Here is a 27,480-nt window from a genome sequence, read left to right as displayed (position 1 = left end):
AATTTTTTTAACACTTTTCTTTGAAAATGTGATATGCAGAAAAGACATGGGCAATCAGTTAACAGGTAATATGGGTTTGCCAAACTGCAGCTCAAAAGTAATTGGGGGGCTTCCCTGGTGGCACAGTAGTTGAGAGTCTGCCTGCCGATGCAGGGGACACGGGTTCGTGCCCCGGTCCGGGAAGATCCCACATGCCACAGAGCGGCTGGGCCTGTGAGACATGGCGGCTGAGCCTGCGCATCAGGAGCCTGTGCTCCGCAACGGGAGAGGCCACAACAGTGAGAGGCCCGCGTACCGCAAAAAAAAAAAAAAAAGTAATTGGGAAGTCCAGCACAAGTAAAGGTCACCCCACAAAACTTGCTCCCCAGGAAGGCTCTGGCAATAACGGAAGAATGAGATTTTAATCACTGAAGCTAATTACATAGAAGACTAAATCACAAGAAGAGTTATATAAGTGTCTTAAATACAATACAAAGTAATTAACAGGAAGCGCCATCTTGACAGCTTCCTGTAACAATCCAGGCCTAAAAGGATCAGCTAATTCCCAACCTGGGAGCCAGAGAATGAGAAACAACTCAAAGTTTGATCTTTTTATTTAAACTGTTTTGATTAACAGGTAACAACTCTTGCCAACTCCATAGTGAAGTTAATCAAGAAAAAAATTTTAATCTATTAGAGGAATGATGAACCTCGTTTTCATTGATTCCCCAGAGGGCAAGAGAGGGGGAGTTGAAGACGGTTCCACCAGAGAGGCCTCCCAAAGACCATGTGACTCGACGCAGACCCGTACAGCAAGAGAAAACAACAGGAGGATGAGATGGAACCCTGTGGAGGATAGGGATAATTCACACACTTCGGCATGTGAAATACACTGATAAATCTGCTTTGAAATAATCCTGAAAGAGGCCATCTCATCTGTCTCTTCCTTCTCTTTCCCCTGGAATGAGTAGTTTGAGAAAAGCTATTCGAGAATCGATCTTTTTTTTTTTTTTTTTTTTTTTTTTGCGGTACGCGGGCCTCTCACTGTTGTGGCCTCTCCCGTGTGGAGCACAGGCTCCGACGCGCAGGATCAGCGGCCATGGCTCACGGGCCCAGCCGCTCCGTGGCATGTGGGATCTTCCCAGGCCGGGGCACGAACCCGTGTCCCCTGCGTGGGCAGGCGGACTCTCAACCATTGCGCCACCAGTGAAGCCCCAGACATAGTTTAGATTGGGTCGTTTAGACACAGTTTAGATAAGATCATTAATTCTGCAGCATCTCTACAAGCTGAACAAAGCCTAAGACCTCTCATGAGAGAGGCAATGAATTACTAGAGGAGCTCTCCTAGCAACCTTTCCTTAACTGACCCACATGTTCTACGATCTCCCCAAAACCCAGAGGCTGATACCAGTTAGTGACTGAGGACCACTCTAACACACCTGTGCACTTCTATCCCAATCTGTTTCTGTCCCTAGATTTATACTGGTCATTTTTATTATGTACTTCACTAAGTTTTATATCAATAATTGAAATATGAGTACCAAAAGAAAGTGTCTTTATGAAACATTGTTTTAAAAGGTTTAATAAGAGGAATGGCTTTTAAATGGCTGCAACATGTGCAAAAATCAGAGCAGGAAAACTGTAACAGATGAGGGGGATGTAAAGCACAAAGATCTAGGATTCCATAATTAGTGTTTTTAAGTCATCATTCCATAGAGAAAGTTATGCAACTCACAGTGGGTCCTTGCTGCCCATATATCAAAGATTTGGAGATATAAATACCTTTTTGTGTTTAAAATGGAATTAAGGGGTTTCCCTGGTGGCGCAGTGGTTGAGAGTCCGCCTGCCGATGCAGGGGATGCGGGTTCGTGCCGCAGTCCGAGAGGATCCCACATGCCGTGGAGCGGCTGGGCCCGTGAGCCATGGCCACTGAGCCTGCGCATCCGGAGCCTGTGCTCCGCAACGGGAGAGGCCACAACGGTGAGTGGCCCGCGTACCGCAAAAAAAAAAAAAATAAATAAATAAATAAATGGAACTAAAACATTTGGGATTAAAAAAATTAAATCCCCTGCTCTAGCCAATGTTTCTGAATAACCATTAAAAGCAGATAGAAGGATTTCGGTATAATTCTAAATATAAGCTGAGTATTTTGGACATTATTATTAATACCTCAACTCTCCTACAGTATTATTTGGAATGATTTAAGTAGAGAAGATTCAAGAAAAAATGAAAACAAAATCAAGGCCATGGGAAAACAAAGAGAAGCCATGAGGAAGACTTGAACATCAGAAGCATGCTACCAGGAAGACTTTCTAGAGTTGCCCTATCTTTGGCACTGACCTTCCAATAACCAAATAAACAAGGAAAACTATCAGATACAAGGTTTTTTTTTTTTGATATTTATCAGATTAAAATAAACCTGTAGCTCAGAAGAAACAGCTGTCCCAGGTAATGAAACATCTAAGTACTCCCAGTTTTATTTCATAAAGGGACACTGTGCGATACAGTAAACAATCACTCACAGGTATCGAACTCCTACCAACTGCTGAATACTGAGACTACAGCAGAGAATAAGCAAGACAAAAATCCCTATCTTCAGGGAGCTTACTATCTGGTGAAGTTTGGTCTCAAAAATATTAGTACATCCCCACATTTCTCCCAGTTACCGCCCAGCAGTTTACACATAAAGTCTAGTTTAGTAGAAACAAATCTATGAGGAAACTCAACGCACCCACGGTACCCTGCCAAGCCGGTCTAATCCGAGGTAAATACCTTGGTAAATAATGCAAAAGTAATTACTTACGATCTAATTACAAGAACTGGGAGATAGAAAGGTCAATGTTAACGCCCCATAGAACATTTCCAGAATATCTAATTTTAAGCAGTGTAAATTTATTTTGAAAATATACTTCAATGGTAACCAAATGAAAAAAAGAAAGAATTCTCTCTAATGGGTCATTAGAAAAACGCAAATAGAAGCCAAAATAGAAGCCAAAAATAAAAAGATGTGCATTTTGACAGCAGTGGTGTTGTTTTAACCAGTAAGTGGATAGAAGGAGCAGTTATCGGAGAGGACTCCTTGTATGTGGCAGCGTAAATCTTAATCTAGGGGAATACTAACTTTCCAGCTTTCCACAGGAGGAAGGCATGCATCAAGCTCCTAAGAATTGGTGACAAATTGGTAATAATTGTTGTTGCAAGTCATACAGATGGAAGAATGAGCAAAATATTTCTTAGTTTCCCCCATTCCAAAAATATTATCTAATTTCTCAAGAACCTGCTTCTAAAAATAACCTGATGCCTGTGATGATATTAAGGTAATGATATCAAAAGCCTATATTCAGTTCCTCTCGGCAAAAGTGAAGTCTCCGATTGCTGCGTGAACATCAACAACATTAATACCTATAGGAGCCGCAACAGTAGCTAAAAATACCTGTTTCCAAAAGTGACAACACGAATGGGGGCAGGGGGAGCGGGGCGACGGATGGGAGAAGCTCCTGTTTGGCAGGAGAGCTTCTGGAAAGTAAGTTAGCCACCAGATCCTCTTTCTTTCCGGGGCATGCTATAGCTTACAGAGAGGTGTTTCTCCCAATGGGCTTCACTGTACTTTCAACAAAACAATCCTTGTTTTGATGAGAAGCCTATCCTTTTCTTCCCCTCCACCATGCCCTCTTTTAAAAGAAAAGAAAAATACCAGTTTGGTAACAAACACCATTTAAGATTGTGAAATAGAGAAGGAGACAATTAGCATGCTGGTGTCTTTTACACAGGGTAAGAATTGCTCCTGGGGACTGACTGATTGTTTTAGTATTTATTGTGGAAGCACGGCCCAGCAGGCTTCCTACTGCCCCCATCAGATAGCTCCTTGGAAGGCTGTTCCTCAACCGAGCTCCCAAAAGACTTTGGAATGTAACCAGGGTAAGGCCAGCGGAGTAGAAGAGGGAGACCCTGTCATCTACTGATTACATACATCTATACAAAGAAAAGGTCCAATTAACCTCTCTTCTCTTTCTGGCCTACAATTAAACTAATATGCAGAGAATCTTTCTAATTTTGCACAGTACCTAAGGGCCCGACTGACACTCAATAAACAGCATTATTAATAGTAATAATGAGTGCTACATAGTGCCAAGCACACAGAGCCCAATAAGTCTTAAATAATGACAATAATGAAAGTATATGATTAACTAATGAGCGATTATGCAGTACTTTGCAAACGAAGTGCTACACAGGCACATAACAATTATAAGCCACTGAGTTAAGAGTAACAGAAAGCAAATCAGGACAAAGGGAGGAGAGACTTGAATGAGGAGAGAACTCTCAGTTATGGCTGAGTTGCTACCAGCCAGAACACTCACATTCCTCCAATGGTGACAGTGGCACAGGTACGCTCTGAAAAGGCAGGCACCGTCTCTGTGGCTGGGCTGGCCGGTCTAATGTAGTCCACAGTCACGTTGACCTGAAAATAAAGAATCAAGGTAGACCACTGTAAAGTAATTACACTCCAATAAAGATGTTAAAAAAAAAAAAAGCATCAAGGTAGTTAAGGCTGAGAATTTGCAACACAGCTCACTAGCAGCCCCCTGTGCCAGCACAACTGTGAAAGCTGACCTCACTCACAGTATGACTTTGTGGGTCTAAGATTTTAAAAAACAACCGAAAGAGAGCTGAACCACACATGTGGAGAAAATATCTGCAAAAAGCCATCTCTAATAGAGGACTGTAATCCAAAATATAGGAAGAACTCTTAAATCCCGACCATAAGAAAATGAAAAACCCAATTTTAAAGTGGGCAAAAGACCTGGATATCTTACCAAGGAAGACATACAGATGACAAGCATATGGAAAAGATGTTCCACACGTGTCACTGGGGAAATGCAAACTGAAACAACTATGAGCTACCATGACGCATCTATTAGAATAGCCAAAATCCAAAACACTGACCACAGATGCAGGTGAGGATAGGGAACAAAAGGAATTCTCGTTCAGTTACTGGGAATACAACACAGTACAGCCACTCTGAGAGATGGTTTTGGATAGAACAAACTTTTACCATACATCCCGACAGTAAAAAACTTGAGTCCACACAAAAATCTGTATGTGGATGTTTTTGGCAGCTTTATATATAGATGCCAAAACTTGGAAGCAACCAAAGTGCTCTTCAGTAAGTGAGTGAATAAACTGTGGTTCATGAACACAACTGCATATTATTCAGCCCTTAAAAAGAAATGAGCTGTCGAGCCACGAAAAGACATGGGGGAATCTGAAATACATATTACTAAGAGAAAGAAGCCAATCGAAAAGCTATATATTGTATGATTCCAACTGTGACGTTCTGGAAAAGGCAAAAATACGAAGACAGTAAAAAGATCACTGCCAGGGGTTAGCAGGACGAGACAGGATGAACAGCTGTGAGGGCAGGATTTTGACAGCAGTGAAACTATTCTGTATAGAAGTATAATGATGGATACATGTCATTACACATTTGTCAAAATCCATACAATGTAGAACACCCAGAGTGAACCCTAGTGAACTATGGACTCCGGATGATGCTGTGTCCATGTAGGCTCACCAATTATAATAAATGTACCACGCTGGAGTGGGATTGTTGATGGCAGAGGAGGAAGTACGTGGGGGGCAGGGGGGAGAGATACAGGAATTCTCTGTACTTTCTGTTCAATTTTGCTTTGAGCCTAAAAGATGCTGTGAACCTAAAGGATGACTGATATCAAGAGAGAAGGAAAAATGGCTGAACCTTTAAGGCCTTACATAAATTATACTCCACAGAGAAGAGATTTGGAACATTCCTGGAGGACTCCTAGACATTATGGTAAAGCAGTTCTCTAACCTTTTCAGACTCCTTTGAAAATCTGCTCAAAAATAAGAATGAATGCCTCTACAGAAAAACTGCGTGTCGTTTCAGCCCGCCATAAGTTCTCAAGGCCTGTGTTAAGAACTGTCAAGAAGAACAAACAAGATGGCAGTCACAGAGATTCTTGGGGCTGGTTTCACAATATGTGAATCAAAATGATGCAGCTAACTACACCCGATACCAACAGAGTTGGAGTTAGGAAATTGGGGGTGGGGGGGGTGGGGGATGGACTGGACCGGAAGAACCTTTAATACTAGGTTAATCCTAGTATATACTAAACATATGGATATGGACACACTGAGCGATGCTTTTTCTTTACAAAACCTTTCAAGAGGACGTGTGTGTGTCAAAAGAAAGTTGTAAAAATAAATAAATAAATAAAAGAAAGTGGTATGTGGTATCCCTTAGCAAACACACAGGGTCTGTATTATAGCATTAAGGCAAATGCTTGGCTTTGGTCATGGCCGAGGTTACATACCTGTTACATACCTGTACTGAGGAGTCAAGCACCCTGAAGCCAACCCCATGATCTGAAAGTCCAGAATTCCCTTTCCTAACTACGACTTTAGTTCCCACCGGTCAGCTTAGAGACGGCACGTTGTACAAGCATCAAGTTCAGCCACACTGCTGGTGAGCAGCATCAAAATCCTTTCAAACTGCCTGTTGCTCCAAAAACCATTTTATAAATGAATATGGAAATTTCCAGAAGGACAGCTGCCTCCAAATTCTGACTGTCAGATCACTCACTTGAACGCTCCATCTAATCATGTTTTAAAAGCAACAAGGAGCCACATCAGCGAGAAAAGCCAATTAAGGGCTGAAAGTAAGGTAAATCTTTCTCATGAGAAGTACTATCATCATACAACAACACAGAAAGAAGAAAATATAAAGAGGACTCCTTAGGTCAGATGTCTACACTGACACTACTGCTCAGCCTTATCATCTTTCTAAAGCTAAGGAAATGGATAAATGTGAGGAATGTGAACAGCCCAGGAGCGGGGGTAGGGCTGAAAAACTAGTACCTCCAACAAAGAGGTTTTCATAGTTTCCCTGTAGGCATCTGGCCAGAGTTATTACAGGCCAAAGACAGGGCAAGGAATGGGAGGTCTACACACACAGAAGCAACGCTGACTCAAATCCCTGGGAAGGAAGGAGTCCTCTGCATGTTGTCTGTATTGACCCACCCTGGAACTCTCCTCTGGCAAGCCCTGATAACTAACCTACGGAAGCAGAAGAGGGCCGGGAAAGCACGTAGACACCTGTTGAAGTTCTGGCAAAAATCACACAGGAAATCAGTGTTGTACAGGAGCTAAACCTCAAGGGCGCCCGTACCATAGGATGTGAAGTAACTCAGGGCCAAGTTTAAAAAGGGCACAGACACAGGGTATGGTCCAATTTGGGGCATTTGGGGGCAGGTCAAAAATTTGTGGAGATGTTCACCTGTTTTTGTGTTTTCACCCAATCCATCTAGTAACAAACTCAAGCCCTCAATTCCACTACCAGGGAGAAAAATTCATCCCTGCTTAAAAATAAACTCAGTGAATCTCAAGATTACCTTGCACCTGCCAATGACAAGCCTCCTCCTCAGCAGACAGGAGTGGGACAGCAGCTCATCAGCGCAAGTACATGGCGCAGAGTAACATTAGCTCTCTACCCAGAGAGCAGCTATTCATCTAGGAAGGCCACTTGAGTAGCGCTGGTGGTGGTGGTGATGGGGGTAATGGTAATAAACAAAAATGAACCCTTAGCATCTCATCTTCCAGGCCAAAAGGTATGCTATCCCCAAGCTGTCTTTAAAGAAAATCAATGGGAAGACCCCCCTCCCAAAAATCTTTCATCTTCAATAACCAAAAGAACCAGTAACTACATTCTACATTCACCTGCCAATTAGTTTTTTCCTCTATCTAGAGAAAGAACTGAAAGTCAAGAGATTAAAGAGCTCATTGGAGAGGTAACATTATTAAAGAAATTCTCAAATACAAATGAGGCCCTGAGAATAGTCCACAGCCAAGACACACACCTGCAGACAGCTATGACAAACCAGGAATTAGAGTCAATGTGTAATTGGCATTTATGTCCCCCTCCTGGGGATTCTGAGATCTGTTCTCCTGCCTTGGAGTTTTTCATCTCTAGATACGCATCCCTGACTTGTCAATCACTTTTGGAAAAGAGCAGTTTCAATTAAAACTGCAAATCTTAGCAAAATCTTCATCTGAATAGTGGATAACCTGAATTTTGTGCTTGGGGATAATTACATAAGGAATGGCATGAGTTGAAAAGAAGTAATGGGTTAATGCAAATGTGTCCTTCATTTTTCCAGCAAAGATACTCCTGGAACACTGGGTATGCAGGAATTTACATGTACAGGACACAGGGCAGGGCCTGATCCCTCTTTACAGCAAGGACCACAAGGAGTCCAGGGCTCCCTGCTGGTTCCACCTGTCATTCTCTTATTGAATGAGTCACACACCACATCTTTGGGCCTCACTTTTCTCACGTAATTCACCTGGTAAATGAGAGCACCAGACTACAACTTTAGAGCATCACTGAACTCTAGAATTCTACAAAATAACTTAGCCAGACATGGTGTGCTATGTAGTGTTTTCTTAGACCAGTGTAATTCCTACCTTACATTTACTACTATGAACTAGTACGGATAAGAGTGTAAGCGCCAGGAGAGGGAAAAAAACATGCCTTTTATTCATGGAAACTGCCATGATAGGGCCTGTACGGTAGGAGCATACACAGTGAATATTTGTTTCATGAATGGATACGTGTAATCAGGAACCCTTTCAGACATAAAATTCTGGAGGATACTTTTGAAAGGAGGTGGTTAGGCATTTTGAGGACCACTTAGTCAAGCTGTTAACCATTCTGTTTCATATATTAATTTAAAGCATGAAGGAGGGAAGACGTATATTGAAATTGGGATAATGCTTTAGATTAAGAAAAATATAATTTCCTGTATTATTTCTCAAAGAGGTTCTCAAAGACAAGATAGGGTAGCAGGTAATCTGATTCCTCCTTGGTGCATTAGATTGTGGAATATTCCTTGAAAACAATTTCAAGGACCCTTCGGAGGAACTAAGATGAGAACTTAAAACCAAATTTGTATCCCAATCTCTTATAAAGTCTGGAAACAGTTTAGTACAACAGAATACACTTGGGCCACACCTAAGGAATTCGGACAATCTATGGATACTCTTCACGTAACTAATCGTTCACTAGAAAGGGTGACAAACCACCAGAGAACTTCATAGACATTATGATGCTGATGATAATGAAATGACAAAATCTGAATGCCTAAGCATAAAAGATACATAAGATTTCCAGGCCACAGTCTGAGTTTAGGCTGTTATGTGAGGTTATTTTGCATAATTACTATATAATCCCACCCACTATTCCATGTGGCCAATCATAAATTCACAAAGGGCTGTTCAAAACAATACCCTGGCTTAAGAAAAAAGCTCTCGTATGGCCCGTCATTCTCATGACAGAAACAGAAAACACATCATCTGGGCAAGTCTGGCTAAGGCAGTCGGGAGACAAAAGTAAGTGGAACAAAATATTTTACGCAGCTTAGATAAGAGCATGGACTCTGGGAGCTGCCAGACTGCAGGCTTTGGTTACCAGCAATTCTACATATGAGCTGTGAGAACCTGGAAAAGTTACCTCACTTCCGTGCTTCAGTTTAACATGGATAACTCTACCTATCTCACTGTTAGAAGAAGAAGTGCATTAATATACATGAGGCATTTAGAGCAGGGCCTGACTCATACGAAGCTGTGTCAGTTATTTTTAGACAAACATATACTGATTTTCTTGGGGAGAGCCTGGCACAGAGTAGGTGATAAGTATCTGCGAGATAAATACATAAATACACGCATACATACATACATGCATAAATAAGATGCATGTTGACTTTAAATCATTAGGCAGAAACACTCAATTAAATATACTTTTCCCCTTAAGGAGTCACAGCAAACAGGAGTACGTACCGCATACATATTTCATCTCAACTTACAGATAAATATGGGTTATTTTGAAGAATGATACACTATTTAGTACTTATTTAGACACTTTCCAGATTAATTTTGCAGGTACTAGTTGGGGAGATTTTATTTACCAAAGATAACTGAAGTAGAGTGTGGGGAATCATCTCAACTAATAGGTTAACTAGAGGAATTTGGGGAGGACACTCCTTGCCTTACAAAATCAGGAAGACAAGGAACAGAGAGCAACCAAGTTTCCATTTGCTGCGGGCATAATAGGACAATACTTAATTTATGCATTCTTGACCTTTTACTGCTAACAAGCAACGTAGGTAATCATTCTAAAAATGTGAGATACCTTTTTTTTTTTTTTAAATTTGAAACACAGTTCAGTCACCCGTTCATCTAGATATAGGATGAGCTTCAAAACAAAATTGCCAAGGAGCCTCTTGGTCCTGCTTCTGGGCACACTGACCTCCCAGGTGAGCCACCTATTCAGACATAAGCTAAACTCTCATAAAACGATGTCAAACGTACCCTGTGCTGTCTAGGAGGCAACAACAATAAGAGCCACAAATGAGAGCAACATATGCACATTGACATTTTCTAGCAGCGACATTAAAAAAAGAAACAGATAAAATTACTTTTTTTTTTTTTTCTTTTCACGGTACGCGGGCCTGTCACCGTTGTGGCCTCTCCCGTTGCGGCCATGGCTCACGGGCCCAGCCGCTCCGCGGCATGTGGGATCTTCCCGGACCGGGGCACGAAACCGTGTCCCCTGCATCGGCAGGCGGACTCTCAACCACTGCGCCACCAGGGAAGCCCTAAAATTACTTTTAATAGTATTTTTGATTTAACTCAAAATATCCAAAACATTATCATATCAACATATAACCAATATTATTTTTAAAGTATTGGGGTTTTTTTTTCTTTCTTTCACTGACAAAGTCTTTGAAATCTGATGTGTGTTGTGCAGGAACAACACATCTCAGTCTGGACCAGCAATACTTCAAATGCACAATAGCCACACACAGCTGTGGTGGCGATACTGGACTGTACATGCCCAGACTGTCCATTAAGGGACCAGAGTCTTAGCCTCAATCCTCTATTACACGATCCTACCTTTTGTGGTTATACCTTTCTCTAGTTTCTATGGGGAACTTTTGTTATCTTCTATTTTAAGATTCCTTGTAAATACTCTTAAACCAAGTATGAAAAAACATGGTATAAAAAATGTTTATCATTCATTTTCTTACTTAAAAAATCTATTATTTAACTAGACTAGAAAGGCAAGCTATTTATGTAACTTTCAGTTCCAGAAAACAATTTCAGGGGTGAGAATAAATGTGCACACAAAGGGAAAAAAATTCCTCTAATTTGTAACTATCGTTGTAAAATATATTCTGTTCAATATTTGATGAAGATACTTTTTCAGCGACTTCTCTACCAACTCAATGGTTGGACTTAATCATTGAGTTGCTGACGTAAGTCTAGAATTCTTCACCTTAGTGTTTGAAATGTACTCTAATGGAAACTATAAACTCACATTAAAGAAATATCTGCTTTTGTAATTATGATCAATGCTTCTGTTGAGTATTGGTATTATTAGAAAGAAAATGAGCAATTGGTAGATGTGAACTGTTTATGTTTATGTTCAGCACAATCAAAAGCTGAAATCTGGGCTTCCCTGGTGGCGCAGTGGTTGAGAATCTGCCTGCCAATGCAGGGGACACAGGTTCGAGCCCTGGTCTGGGAGGATCCCACATGCCTCGGAGGAACTGGGCCCATGAGCCACAACTACTGAGCCTGCGGGGTCTGGAGCCTGTGCTCCACAACAAGAGAGGCCGCGACAGTGAGAGGTCCGCGCACCGCGATGAAGAGTGGCCCCCGCTTGCCACAACTAGAGAAAGCCCTCGCACAGAAACGAAGACCCAATACAGCCATAAATAAATAAATAAATAAAAAGCTGAAATCTCTGTGTCCCATTAGGACATCGTTTAGCTCTGGCATGTCTTAAATTAGAAGAACTTTTACAGATACAGTGACAAAAAATTATATATCTACACTGCAAAGAGAAGGAGACAAACGAATGATCCTTTCCTACCTCTCCAAGCCACAGCCTAGATGTATTCGGTAACACTCTCTTCAAAATCATTGTAATTAGGTGTTAAGGCTGTTTATTCACATGTATTTATGTTGCTCTCTCTGATCTACAATCACCCTTTCCCCCTCCCCCCTCACCCCCCACAAAGTCAGGACTATTTTGAGCACATTTCATTTTCATCAATGGAATGTTAACCTCTACTGCTTCCCAACCTCCATGAGCAGAGTCAAGGAGCTTTCTTATTTGATGCATTTCTGACAAAATGAACCCATTACTTCCCACACCCTTGTCGGATGGGCAAATGCATTTATCTGTTTTGAAAGGAAAGGTAAAATCCGGCTTCATACGGGGCCTATGGAGATGCTAAGAGTCTCTACCTGACATTAGGCATTCATTTAAGTGGACATCACTACTCCCCGAGAAACACTCAGTTTGGTAAATATTTAATTAGAAGCATACACAGGCATGAGATCCACAAGTAAATGTGAAAACATTTTATATAAAGGGCCATTAGAGCTGGGCAAAGATTTCTAGAAGTAGTGATAACACCCTGACCAAAACATAACATTAAAATGGTTGGAAACATGATGCATAGTTTATGTATGAGGTAGATAACGAGCACATATAAAGTGATCAGGGAAATGAAGTTCTGACCATTGAAAATATTTCAAGTAAACCTGATGAGGATCAAAGACAAATAGAAACCACTATGTGAGAGTAACCTTGCAGCTGCATTTTCATTAATCCTCGTGATTCTTAAGTCCTTATAAACCTACAGATATATCTAAAAAGTATAACCTGTTTGCATTAGTGCTCCACCCTCTATATTACTCATTACTGCATTATGGTTTAACTCATCTCAATACCTAATTTTAATACCACAGTGTCTGTACCAAAGAATGCCAAAGGCCCCCCAAAACACTACTGGAAACTGTCCCACGGGTTCCCTGCATGTCTCTTCTTACTTCTCCTCAGAGCCACCACCTCCACTGCTTTCCTCTGGAGGATGAAGGTTGAATGTGGGTCATTTCTCTCCTCTATACAAGTGTCAGTCATGGTCATCTGTGTCCAAAGCTTCCCAGGTCAGCAGCAGTCAGGGGAAATTAAATCACTCCACCCAGAGCTCTCCCTGGAGGAGTTCCAGCCACACAAGCAGCACAAATACATGGATACTCATGCCTTTGTGTAGAATACACACAATGTCAGCTAGTCTCGAAAATAACAGCTGTAATAAAGCTAAGATGAGAGGCTCAGGGATATGAAGAACGGGGATTTGCTTAATGGCATCTAAGAAGTATTACTGGAGGAAAAAGGATGCTTTTAAGACATGGATAAAAACAAAAAGGTTAAATTACATTTTCTCTACAAACATAATATGTGCCAGTCTACAAAGGAAAAGGCCACTCAACAAAAGGCCAAACTGGGAAACCAAAGCAATAAAAGTGGGAGCTAAAGTAGTCACGCAGCCAAGAGTTCCAATCAATTCCTATTGCTCCGGGGGTTAGGTATTGCAAAGTCAGTACAGAAAAGCCACCCTGCATTCACTACGTTCAGAGCACACCTATTTCTCCAGCACGCCCGCGAGCTGCCATTTAGAAGTCACTCAGACAAAGGAAATAAACGAACACTCAGGTAAGTTAACTTAAAGGTGAAAGTTAGAATGCTGAATTAGACTAGTAGAAGTGTATCTTGACCTCAAAGGAGAATGATGAAGAAAAAATATAATTCTTAAGGAATACCTGCCAATGGCACAAAGAAAAATAGCCCAAAGATACAGCCCTTCTGTTGTATAAATTATCCTTGGTTTCGTTGCTAAGAAAAGATTCCAAGAGAGTCAGATGTTAACATCATAGGCCTTTCTTCCTTTAGATATACCTTCCTCTCCCTGTATTTCACACAGAAGATAGAGGCCTACTAAATGAAACGAAGTCCCTTGATCAAAGGCACAGCGTGCCCAGAGCAATAACACCTAAGGTCAATGTCTGAAACTACACACGGACACTGATCAAAGACCATCCTGACTGCATCTGTGTCCACCTCCAAATCCAGGTCTCTTAACAAAAACAGTGTACGTCTATGCACACGGCCAAGTCCCCAGCCCGCAAATACGTATTAGGAAATTAGGTGGTTAGCACTGGATTATAAACCTAGGTCAAAGGCACCAATTACAGCCTAAATTCATGAAGCAAATTGCCTCTCAGCAGCTGCATAGCCAAAGAAGCCCTCTCCCAGACTCAAAGTTCTTCCATTTCCATTACTAACATAGAGATACAAAGTAAAGAAATTTCTCTAGCTCTTCAAAAAATTAAAAATAGAATTACCATAAGATCTAGCAGTTCTACTTCTGGGTATATTCAATCCAGGGTCTCAGAAATATTTGTACTCCATGTTCATAGCAGCACTACTCACAATAATCAAAAGGTAGAAGAAACCCAAATGTCCACTGATGAAGAAACAAAATGTGGTAGATACGCACAATGGAATATTTTTCAGCCTTAAAAAGGAAGGAAATTCTAACATATGCTATGACTTGAATGAGTCTTGAGGATGTCATGCTAAGTTATGTAAGCCAGTCACAAAAAAGAAATACTGTATGATTCCACTTAAATGAGATACCTAGAGTAGTCACACTCAAAGAAACAAAGTACCTGGTGGTTGTTAGGGGCTGCTGGGAGGAGGGGACAGGGAGTTGTTGTTTAATGGGTATACTTTCAGTTTTGCAAGGTAGAGACTGATTGCAGGACAATGTGAATATATTTAACACTACTAAACTGTACACTTTAAAATGATTAAGATGGTAAATTTTATGTAATGTGCATCTTGCCACAATTATGTGTGTGTGTGTATGTGTGTATTTTTAGACTTGGGGTAGTCTACCCATGTAAGCGAGGCAGAGGCCAGACAACTGCAGAATCTCCTTGAAGAATTCAAGAGGATACTTCTATCACTTTCCCAAGAAAATAGATGGTTACCCACAGGCAGTTGTGATTAGAAGTCCTGTACCAAAACCCATTAATAAAGGAGTAGAAGTCTCAGTCATGGAGGACAAATCATTCCATCTTTCTCAGGGTATGAAATATCTATTTTCTTGCTTTCTAAAAAGAGCCAACTGAAGCTGCATGTCTAGGTGCCACAAGTCTAATTAGATGTACCTGCTTTACCATTTCTCAGAGGCAGCTGTAGAATGGGATAGAGTAGCCTACAGCTCACTGACTTCCTATAAAATTGTCACATAATTTTGGAAGTCTTGCGCTCTGACACGTTCCCTCTCTGAGGAATAGTCCTCCGTGGAGATCTGTCACGTGTAGATCTACCCTTTTGGGGAACTTTTTATTGCCTCCCACCATAATTTCCCACCTCTGTCTAGTTCTCCAGAGGAATTTAATCACTGTTGTCCATGCTCTTCTCTAATGAACATTCAGTTTTCATATGCTGCTCTAAGTGGCATTTTTACTGTTGGCAGAAACCTAAATTGGTACATCTTTTGCAGTCAAACTGGCAATTGTACTAACATTTAATATGTGGATGTCTTTTGACCCAACAATTCCACTTCTAGGAATTTAGTCTATAGAAACAAAGATGTATGTACAAGCATTCTGTCCTTTGCATTCATGGTAGTTTAACACAAATGCATAATTACAAGTTGTGATCTAACTCTGACACTAGCCCAAGTTCCAAGTTGGCAGTCACCACGGCAATTTTTTCCCTCTATATTACAAGCATGTCTCAATAAATACGCTGTAGCTGTTGAAAACAAGGGAGATCTATATATTCTGCTATGATAACATGTTCAAATTTTAAAAAGCAAAGGCACAATGGTAGCTATAATCTTATTTGGGGGAATTCAAGGACACACCTAGAAACAATCTGGTGGAACTTACCCAACACTGGTAGAAGGGCTTACACCTTCAAAGGTACTATCATGGGGCACGTTGAACTTTTCTCACCATAAATTTCTAAGATTTTAAAATTACATTTGGAGGAGAAAAAAATACGATTGAGTTAAAAATATAAACAAGTGGTAGCTGGAATAAAATGTACAACGGAAACACGTACTTTTATTAAAAAACAAACAAAAAACTGGCCTACTCACAACCAGACTTCAATGTTGAATATCTATTTCATCAGACTAGTTCCCAGGATGAGGCTAGGGTCACCACTTAGTAGCGTCTGCCAACCAATAAGGATTATGCAGGGCAGGCTATACACTGTTAGAAGGACACTTCCAGGTGCCCAGTGGTGCACTGTTTCCATAGCAGGTGGGCATCACTATCTGCAAATGAACTGTCAATCTCACTGTGCACTGATAATGATGCTGCCGCCACCACCTGCCTGCCATATGTCTTCCCTACTTGTCACGTAACAAGGAACTGCATTTTGGCATGCTGATCACTGACAAGTCTGATACTACTGCTCAATGTTTGTTATAACTAGCTGCAGCACTTCATATAGCCGAGGCAGCTACATGATGCCTCACAGGATGCAGGACATAAAATATTACTTTGCCAACTGACCAAGCCCCCCAATTTTTTTTAATATTAATTAATTTATTTATTTTTGGCTGCATTGGGTCTTCGTTGCTGTGCGCAGGCTTCTCATTGTGGTGGCTTCCCTTGTTGCGGAGCACAGGCTCTAGGTGCGCAGGCTTCAGTAGTTGTGGCTTGCTGGCTTCAGTAGTTGTGGCTCACAGGCTCTAAAGCGCAGGCTCAGTAGTTGTGGTGCATGGGCTTAACTTGCTCTGAGGCATGTGGGATCTTCCTGCACCAGGGCTCGAACCCGTGTCCTGTGCACTAGCAGGCGGATTCTTAACCACTGCACCACCAGGGAAGCCCCCAACATTTTACAGCAGACTACCCTGTTGTTCTTCCTTTACTTCTAAGTCCAAGAGCTGCTAATCGAAGGGCTGTGCCCCATCCCCAATTCACGCCCTGTGATCCTGTTTCCCATTAGTGGAATAAACAAGGAACATAGACTTCCCACTCTGACACTGAATTCGTTTTGTCTCCCTTAATCATCATGGTATAGTCAATAAAGACTGATGACAACCCCTGGGGTTTCCATTTTTAGCTCTAACATAATGCACAGATTAGCCAAAGGTATGACATCATAGGTCAAGAACTGGTCGTGACGGAACACTGTCTCAAAGCAGCGGGTAATCTGAAGATAATGAAATATGGTAAACCATGTTTGGTGTACCAGTAATCTGCCTCCAGTCACTGCTCCTATTAGTAGAACTCTAACTCATGCACTCCTCTCTGTATATATCAGAGAATCTCAAAATATAACGCTTCTTATCCACACCTAATCAACAGACTGGAAACTCGTTTCCAAAATGAAGAAAAGCAGATTTTCAGAGCCTGACATTATCTTTTTAGGTAAAAGAAAGTGAACACACAACTGTGAAATCAATCAAGCATGTAAACCAAACGTTTTTTCCCATTAATGATGAGAACATAAAGGTAATTATCCAACAGCACTTTCTATGAATTAGCAAATCATTGGACAAGTATATGCTTCCCTTAATGAGGGGACTCATCGCACATTTCAGCTGCCACTCCCATCCCCACTCTCACCCACCACTCAACTCACTGGATAAAATGCCACCCAGCAGTAACATCAACAAAGAAACACCAAGTACTGCTTGTCATTCATTCAGCAGCCATTCCACCAACAGTCAACAACAGTCAAAAGTATACTAATGTAGTAAATTTTAGTATAACCACAATGCTGTGCAACCACCACCATTATAATTCCAGAATACTTTCATCACCCCAAAAGATACCCTTTACCCACTGAGCACTCATTCCCCATCCCCTGGCCACCACCAATCTACTTATTGTCTCTTTCAATTTGCCTGTTTTGGACATTTCCTTTAAATGGAAACATACAATAAGTGGTCTTTCGTGTCTCACATCTTTCACGTGGTATAATGCTTTCAGGTTCATCCAGGCTGTTCCATATGTCAGTACTTAATTTCCTTTTATGGCAGAGTGTACACAGTGTGTGCATATACCACATTGTGTTTATCCATGAAAATATACGTTTGAGACTACAGTCATAACAAAGTGCATTAAGAACCACTTGATTAAAATCTCATTATAATGATAAAAATAATTTTTTTTTTTATAACAAGAAAGTACCTTGAGAATCAGTTGAGAGCAGCTGATACCATATGCAGAAGAGCTTACTATCATTGACACAACTAACTAAGCCATCGGAGTCAAATCACATAAGGGAAATATCTGAACCTCCCAACCTGTCTGGTTCAGAGAACCTCAAGCAAATCCATGTATTTTTTCTTTTTTTTAAAGCCACTCTTTCATAAAGAGGAAGAAGAAATCTCTCAGGGCCTAAGTATTGTGGGATGGTTCAAATAACCAACCAACCAGCCACTTCAGAGGAAAGCAAACTTCTTCCCAACAGGTCATGTGCTCAGGACAAACAGCAGAGGCACTGTGTAGAATGCCAAAAATTATACAGATACCATCTATGGAAATATTCTTCCAAAAGACACAATTCTGTAAGGCTTTAACCCTCCTACTGGCTACAGCTGCTTCCCAGTTTCCTTGCACACACTCACTCATGATGAACCAGACTGTAACTCTGGTTTCAAGAATCCTCATATCTTCATTACTTCGCCTGTTTGAATACATCCTTGGTATCCACAGCAGTGCATCTCTCTCTGACCTGTCACATGTGCTCATTTCTATGTGATGGTCTGCATACCAGCTGACCCAATTCCTCTCCTGCCTGCACCAATTCCACAGTGGAAAATGAATGATAAATTCTTCTACAGCACAGAAGGAAAGGAATAAACAGAAAGACTCAATGAGCCCTCCTCCATAATTTAGCACGGAAAGATTTTTTTTATTCTTCTGCTACTAAAGAAAAGTCTCCATGTCTTTTAGCACATAAGATAATCTCAAAATAGGAAAACTGGTTTACTCATTACATAACTGAGCTATAAATTTATTAACCTGAATATCAAAAGACGAGATTAAGAATACAGTGAGGGTATTTAACAACATTCTGCCACTGTAGAATTACCACAGAAGTTTAGACAACTCTGTGGGAAAGAATTTAAAGCCAAAACTTCTAGCAGCTCTAGAGGGTAACAGAAAAATGTCCAGTGAGTATAAGCAGAATATACTGATACAACCACCTGGATCACACAACAGTACCAACCTCCAAACACTAGAAAATCACCAACTGAGGCTTCCATCTATAGCCGAGTTTATTGCGATCATTGGCCAAGGTCTTTATGCAAACTACCCTAAGGAGAGACTTTTTTGTTTGTTTGTTTGTTTTGCAGTATGCGGACCTCTCACTGTTGTGGCCTCTCCCGCTGCGGAGCAACAGGCTCCGGATGCGCGGGCCCAGCAGCTCCGCGGCACGCGGGACCCTCCCGGACCGGGGCACGAACCCGCGTCCCCTGCATCGGCAGGCGGACTCTTAACCACTGTGCCACCAGGGAAGCCCAGGAGAGACTTCTTGAAAAATCTCAGAAGAATTGTCTGAAGCCCAATCATTTCACTTCATTCAGTACATTTCAGAACTAGTAGGTATAGGAAACGGAAATCAAACTTACTGTATTAGAGAAAGCACAGGCAAAACTGCTATAAATACACGCTAAATTTCATATATATGAATGAAATCAAACAGAACAGTAACACATATCAAAAAAAACAAGAAAATTTCAGATTAGGTGAAAAAGAAACGATGGGTCCAAAATATATTGTCTATTTTCTCTGTAAAAGATAAACCAAGATGCATAGGTATGTTTAAATCAAATGAAATGATGCACTTATAAACAGAACCTGCATAACAAATGGTTGTAATTGATAGGTTATAAATAGAAATATTTAATAAAATGAGCATTCTGTTAGTGACATTTGATAAAATTCCTGTGAGTAAATGTCATGATAAACATAATACAGTAATTAAATCACTAAAATATTCAATGATAAGTGTGGGGTTCAAAAGCCTAGAAAAACATCCCATAGCTAATAGGAAATTATAGGCATGTTAGAGATACCCTGATCTGGAGCAAATGGGGAAAACAGAGAAGAATTAACTGGCATTGATCTAATAAGCAACTCCCAAACCTGGAAAGAATGAACATAACCAATTTTTAATAATTCCACAACATATCAGCAACCAATCTATCTGTGAGAGCTTTTTTTTTAAATACACATTTTTGCTTCTCTTGAATATTTTGAGACTATATTTTAGCTGCTTAGAGATGTCTGGGCTGTGGAGCTGGGGAAGTCACATTAATAACATCTACAACATAACAGTTATTCAGAAGGATTAAATAATCTGTCCGAAAATTATGCAAGATGGGGCCATGGGGCTCTTCTGCAATACGGAATGGCAAACTCATACAATTTGGAACAGGGTAGCTTACAAAGACTGAAAATGGAAAATATCTCAGTAGTAAGTTACTTTTTAATGTTTAAGTTAAAATTATTACTATAAAAAGATTTTTTTTATTCCAACTCTTAGTTAGCTGAGCTTTTAAGGGATAAAGTAAAATGAATGACTATTTAAAATCAAATGAAAGGAATCACAGTTATTACCTAAGGCAAGCATATACCACTATGTAAGAAAAAGCAGATTCAGAGGAGTTATGTGAATTACCCAAATTTAAAGAGCAATTCAATGAAAGAGTTGTAACTCCTAGAACCTAAATATCAGAGCAAATAAAATTTGAAATTATGAGAACAGTAATCCACAATAAAAAGTCATTTCAGTAAATGAAGCCTGTTATATGCCTGGAGAGATTTACAGTCTAAGAGCCCAAGGTCTTCCAAGTCTGAGAAGCTACCCTTTCAGAAGCTACACTTAAATACAGGGTACAATGCAGGGGGCTGAAGGGGTAATCCATGAGAAGCCTGAGACAGACTTCCAACTTTGGTTACTGCCTCCGGTTCTCTCCAAAACTATCCAGCTTATTGCTGTATCTCCTGCTGCTCTATAAGAAAACCAAAAATAAAAATACAAAGAAATGATTTTGTTGCGATGTTGCTTTAAAATAACTAAGGAAATAACGGAAGGTTAAAATTAAGCATTAAGAACTAGACTAAATGAAATATATGGAGAAGAATAAAATTAAAGTTTAAATTAGAATTAAAATCTCAAAAACCATTAGTATGATTTTTTAAATGGGAGAAAATATATGGGACTTAAAAGGGGGGAAGCTATTATACTTCTTAAATGACCAAATCCTGTGTAAAAAAGCACTCAACATCAATGAAGACTTATTATATACGAATTATAATTATATCTAAATTATACATAAAAGAAGCTTTTCTGCCCTTAACGCTTCTGAACTTAAGATCCTCCCAAATCTAGAAGCCTGATTCTGTATGCTCAGTGAATCTAGTTGATTATACAGTATGGCATGTTTAGCGAAACATAAAATAAAGCCACAGTACCATAGTTCAAAAAATTAAGATGAACACAAATTGGTGAAATAAATTATCACACAATCATGGAATAAAATGACACAGCCATTGTAATTATTACTTTACAAAATTTCATTTAAGGATGTGAGGAAATGTTCAGGTTATGCTGTCAATTGAAAAAATAAGGACATATAGATTTATTTGTATGTTTATATTTGAATCAGAGAAAATACCTCAAAATGTTAACAGTGCTTTGAATTACTTTTAATTTTCCTTTATCGTTTCCAAATTTAATATAACAAACATACATTGCTTTTATAATCAGGAAACAAAAACCCACAGAAGGAAAACAAAAGATCACCACAGTTAAGGTGTGGTCTAAGGTAACAGGAGTCACACTCGTAAAAAGCATAACCTGTGTGTCACTGATAATAGGGGAGACTTGATCCTCTGGCTCCAATTCTCCAGAAGGCTTGAAATCAAGTAAAAAAATTTTATTTGGTGCTCGCATGTCCCTACTTCCCTATTTTCAAAAATAACTTACAAATTATAGTAACCAAGTCTAACATTCTAAAAACCAGAGAAAGTATGTGGCGAATACTTAACCTGAGAAGGAAGTCCATGGGGTCACTCCCAAAGAAGAAAGGTCAAGAAAGAGGTCTGTAAAGCTTTCCAAAGTGAAGAACTAAAGAAATAAGATGGTCAACAGTAGGAAGATGACTAGAGGGACTTCCCAGGGGGTCTAGGGTTAAGACTCCACCTTCCAATGCAGGGGGTGTGGGTTCCATCCCTGGTAGGGGAAACTAAGATCCCACATGCTGCGCAGTGCAGCCAAAAAAAAAAAAAAAAAAAAAGACTAGAATTACTCAAAATAAAGACACTCCCTGGCTCAAGAAGACAAAATACAAATCGCTTTATGCATTCCCATTTGTATCTGTGGAAACTGCATAGGAACCCTTCATCTTTTCCTAGCAGTGCGAATGCTACCTCTACTAGAGTGATGACAAGACCAGCACCATGAAAACGAATGAAGATCAGAATTTACATTCTAGGCTGTATAGCCAAAGTGAATCCTAAACCTATATTGGTTTAGTCCTTAGAACTGGCAGGTAATTTTGGAGGCCAACAAATGACAATAGTGCTGAGGATGTACCTGGCCTAACTCATTTCAATCAATTTTGGTTAATATGCACTTTATTGTAAAAAGGACACTATTTAGAATCAGTGGAAACTTGAGAATAACACTACGGAGAAATGACAATATAATATGACACTAACTGAACAATCAGTTTATCTACATCTTTTAATAAAGCCGCATTTCTACTTCATTTTGTTCTCAATATACCTCATTTAGTACTAGCATAAGTCATTAATTGCTATAAGCAACCAAGAATTAGCACTCTGTAATAGAAAAAATAACAACTCTCTCACCTGAAGTATCAGTGAAGTACTTTAAACAAAACATGTTACCTATGGGATGAGAAATAAACCCATTTCACAATATTACCTCAAATGTAATCAATCTTCGAATTCGACCTCTTAATAGTAAACCAAGTGGAAATAATATTTTGAAATGCTGGATTAATTAATCGAGTGTTCATCTGGGAGCTGAAAAGCAGGACATCCAACATCTATTTCTAACTGATGACCAAACAGCTGTGCTTGTTGGATAGGTAAGTTCAGGAGACAGAGACTTCAATTTGGGGCTTCAAGCTTGAGACTTTCAGAGAGACTGGGGGTTAAGAAAGAATGCTGGATGGGGCATACTTTGTACTTTATTTAGCTTACTTTGGGTCACAGTAAATTAAGTTCTCATCATATCTCCTGCTATTTCCCATGGAAACTCTATCAAGATATGAAAAATGTACCTGAAATCTCAGAAAAGAAGCAAACTGGACGTTAAGAGTACTCTCTAAGCTCTCCCTTCCCCAGGTCCACTCCCACTTCCTCTGAGTCAGGCAAATCCAAGTCAGTGTCACTGAGCACTTGGGGATTAAAAAGGTTTTCCTAAAAAAATAGGCAAGCAATAGACTCTCATCTTGTTAGATTGGCTTTTTTTTTTTTTTTAGAAGACGTTGGGGGTAGGAGTTTGTTTATTTTTGCTGTGTTGCGTCTTCGTTTCTGTGCAAGGGCTTTCTCTAGCTGTGGCAAGTGGGGGCCACTCTTCATCACGGTGTGTGGTCCCCTCACTATCACGGCCTCTCTTGTTGCGGAGCACAGGCTCCAGACGCGCAGGCTCAGTAGTTGTGGCTCACGGGCCCAGTTGCTCCGTGGCATGTGGGATCCTCCCAGACCAGGGCTCGAACCCATGGTTCCCTGCTTTAGCAGGCAGATTCTCAACCACTGTGCCACCAGGGAAGCCCTAGATTGGTTTTAAAGGCAAGAGAGGGGGGCTTCCCTGGTGGCGCAGTGGTTAAGAATAGCCTCCCAATGCAGGGGACATGGGTTCGAGCACTGCTCCAGGAAGATCCCACATGCCACAGAGCAACTAAGCCCATGCACCACAACTACGGAACCTGTGCTCTAGAGTCCGCGAGCCACAACTACTGAGCCCGCGTGTCACAACTACTGAAGCCCGCGCGCCTAGAGCTGGTGCTCCACAACAAGATAAGCCACTACAATGAGAAGCCCACGCACTCACTGCAAGAGTAATCCCCGCTCGCTGCAACTAGAGAAAGCCCGCATGCAGCAATGAAGACCCAACACAGCCAAAAATAAATAAATTAAAAAAAAAATAAAGGCAACAGACGCTAAAGAAAATAAAATGACAGCCGTCTTTCTCTCATTCAACCTTATCAGGACACAAAAGAGAGCAAGTTCACGTTCTGTCATATTATATACTGCTCCCTGTTCTTAATTTGCCTAAGCCCTGACTCAATAGTTTGCTATTATCGATTGAGCTCTTACAATATGCTGAGCACTGCACTAAGTGCTTTCCATATATTATCTCATTTAATGCTCATGACAGGACTGAATTACGTAATGCTACCCCAGAGATTCAAACACATGTCTATGCGGATCCAAAAGTCCGTGTGCTAAACAACGACAAATAGCCAAAAATAGGATATTGATTATATACTCACTAGATATTAAATGATAAAAGTACCGCATGTAGAAGTCAATTTAATGACACAGGGAAACCGTCATACTGAAGGTTACAAAACACTAAGTACCATGTAATTATTAGCTAAGTTGAAAATTATGCAAATACCCAAATGCATAAAAAGATTGGAATAATATACACTCAAGTATTAACAGATGTTACCCCTGGGTGGTAGTTTCTTTTTGCTTTAACTTTTCTTTCAAAAACATTTCTTTTAGAATGAACAAGTGTTGCTTTTGTCACTGATAAAACAGGCAGTACATGTTATTTATAGCAAAACGGCAAAAACAAAATACACTATCATAAACAAGGACAGAATGGACACTATCCCCAATATTAGCAGATTTCATAATTACATTTTCAAATAGGAAAATTATAGTCACAGAGAAAACTAGGCTGAAAACAGCAACAACAGCAACAACTCGTTAGTACTTTTAAGCATGTAAATGAAATATAAATGCAGAGATACCATTTTTCTTAATACATATGAAATTCTAACTATTTATGATACCAGTATTTGAAGAATATCCCCCCACAAACACATCTGTCTATATAAGCCTAAAATATCTCCGGAAAGATTTACAAGGAAATAACACTAGTTGTTTCTGAGAAGGTAAACTCAATTGGTAAAGGAGCAAGACAGAAGGGAGCTCTTTGATTTTATAGCATTTATTAGCATTTAAGTTTTGAACCAAACAAATGTATAACCTACTCAAATAATTAACATAAAAAATAAGCAAGGACCTTCAAGATGCTGGAGGAGTAAAACATGGAGATCACCTTCCACCCCACAAATATATCAAAAATACATCTACAAGTGGAACAACTCCTACAGAACACCTACTGAATGGTGGCAGAAAACCTCAGACTTCCCAAAAGCCATGTGGCTGACAGGGTCTTGGTGCTCCAGCCAGGTGTCAGGCCTGTGCCTCTGAGGTGGGAGAGCGGAGTTTAGGACACTGGTCCAACAGAGACCTCCCAGCTCCACGTAGTATCAAACAGCAAAAGTTCTCCCAGAGATCTCCATCTCAACACTAAGACCAGCTCCACTCAATGACCAACAAGGTACAGTGCTGGACACCCTATGCCAAACAACTAGCAAGACAGGAACACAACCCCACCCATTAGCACAGAGGCTGCCTAAAATCATAAGAAGGTCCAAAACATACCACCAGACGAGGTCCTGCCCACAAGACAAGATCCAGCCTCATCCACGAGAATACAGGCACCAGTCCCCTCCACCTGGAAGCCTACAAAACCCAGTGAACCAACCTTATCCACCGGGGGCAGACACCGAACACAACGGGAACTACTAACCTGCAGCCTACAAAAAGGAGACCCCAAACACAGTAAGTTAAGCGAAATGAGAAGACAAACACACAGCAGATGAAGGAGCAAGGTAAAGCCTCACCAGACCAAATAAATTAAGAGGAAACAGGCAGTCTACCTGAAAAAGAGTTCAGAGTAATGATTGTAAAGATGACCCAAAATCATGGAAATAGAATGGAAAAAATACAAGAAATGTTTAAAAAGGACCCAGAAGAACTAAAGAGCAAACAATGATCAAAAACACAATAAATGAAATTAAAAATTCTCTAGAGGAATCAATAGCAGAATAACTGAGGCAGAAGAAAGGATAAGTGACCTGGAAGATAAAATAGTGGAAATAACTACCACAGAGCAGAACAAAGAATAAAGAATGAAAAGAAATGAAGACAGTCTCAGAGGCCTCTGGGACAAGATTAAACACACCAACATTCGAATTATAGGGGTTCCAGAAGAAGAAGAGAAAAAGAAAGGGACTGAGAAAATATTTGAAGAGATTATACTTGAAAACTTCCCTAATGTGGGAAAGGAAATAGTCAGTCAAGCCCAGGAAGCACAGAGACTCCCATACAGGATAAAACCAAGGAGAAACATGCCAAGGCACACATTAATCAAACTATCAAAATTAAATACAAAGAAAAAATACGAAAAGCAGTAAGGGAAAAGGAACAAATAACACACAAGGGAATCCCCATAAGCTTAACAGCTGATCTTTCAGGAGAAACTCTGGAAGCCAGAAGGGAGTGGCAGGACATATTTAAAGTGATGAAAGGGAAAAACCTAAAACCAAGATTACTCCACCCAGCAAGGATCTCATTCAGATTCCAAAGAAGAATTAAAACCTTCACAGACAAGCAAAAGCTAAGAGAATTCAGCACCACCAAACCAGCTTTACAACAAATGCTAAAGGAACTTCGCTAGGCAGGAAACACAAGAGAAGGAAAACCCCTACAATAACAAACCCACACAATTAAGAAAACGGTAATAGGAACATACATATCAATAACTACCTTAAAGGTAAATGGATTAAATGCTCCAACCAAAAGGCACAGACTGGATGCATGGATTCAAAAATGAGACCCATATAAATGCTGTCTACAAGAGACCCACTTCAGACCTAGGGACACATACAGACTGAAAGTGAGGGCATGGAAAAAGATATTCCATGCAAATGGAAATCAAAAGAAAGCTAGAATAGCAATGCTCATATCAGACAAAACAGACTTTAAAATAAAGACTATTATAAGAGACAAAGAAGGACACTACATAATGATCAAGGGATCAATCCAAGAAGAAGATATAACAATTGTAAATATTTATGCACCCAACATAGAAGCACCTCAATACATAAGGCAAGTACTAACAGCCATAAAAGGGGAAATCGACAGTAACACAATCATAATAGGGGACTTTAACACCCCACTTTCACCAATAGACAGATCATCGAAAACAAAAATAAGGAAACACAAGCTTGAAATGACACATTAGACAAGATGGACTTAATTGATATATATGGGACATTGCATCCAAAAACAACAGAATACACTTTCTTCTCAAGTGCTCCTGTAACATTCTCGAAGAAAGATCACACCTTGGGTCACAAATCAAGCCTTGCTAAAATTAAGAAAATTGAAATCGTATCAAGTATCTTTTCCAACCACAACACTATGAGACTAGAGATCAATTACAGGAAAAAA

At 40.1% G+C, this 27,480-nt stretch overlaps 1 protein-coding gene across 1 annotated transcript in view; it reads right to left on the bottom strand.

Annotated features, from left to right (window-relative positions):
• Positions 1 to 27,480, bottom strand: part of SND1 (staphylococcal nuclease and tudor domain containing 1) — a 417,946-nt gene that overhangs the window by 216,966 nt on the left and 173,500 nt on the right. Inside the window, exon 12 of the mRNA XM_060020832.1 lies at positions 4,338 to 4,438. Coding sequence (XP_059876815.1) covers positions 4,338 to 4,438 — 101 coding nt within the window. The remainder of the gene's footprint in view (positions 1 to 4,337; positions 4,439 to 27,480) is intronic.

Source organism: Delphinus delphis, chromosome 9, assembly GCF_949987515.2.
Source record: "Delphinus delphis chromosome 9, mDelDel1.2, whole genome shotgun sequence".
Classification (NCBI taxonomy): Eukaryota; Metazoa; Chordata; class Mammalia; order Artiodactyla; family Delphinidae; genus Delphinus; species Delphinus delphis.
This window is presented reverse-complemented; position numbering and strand designations above follow the sequence as displayed.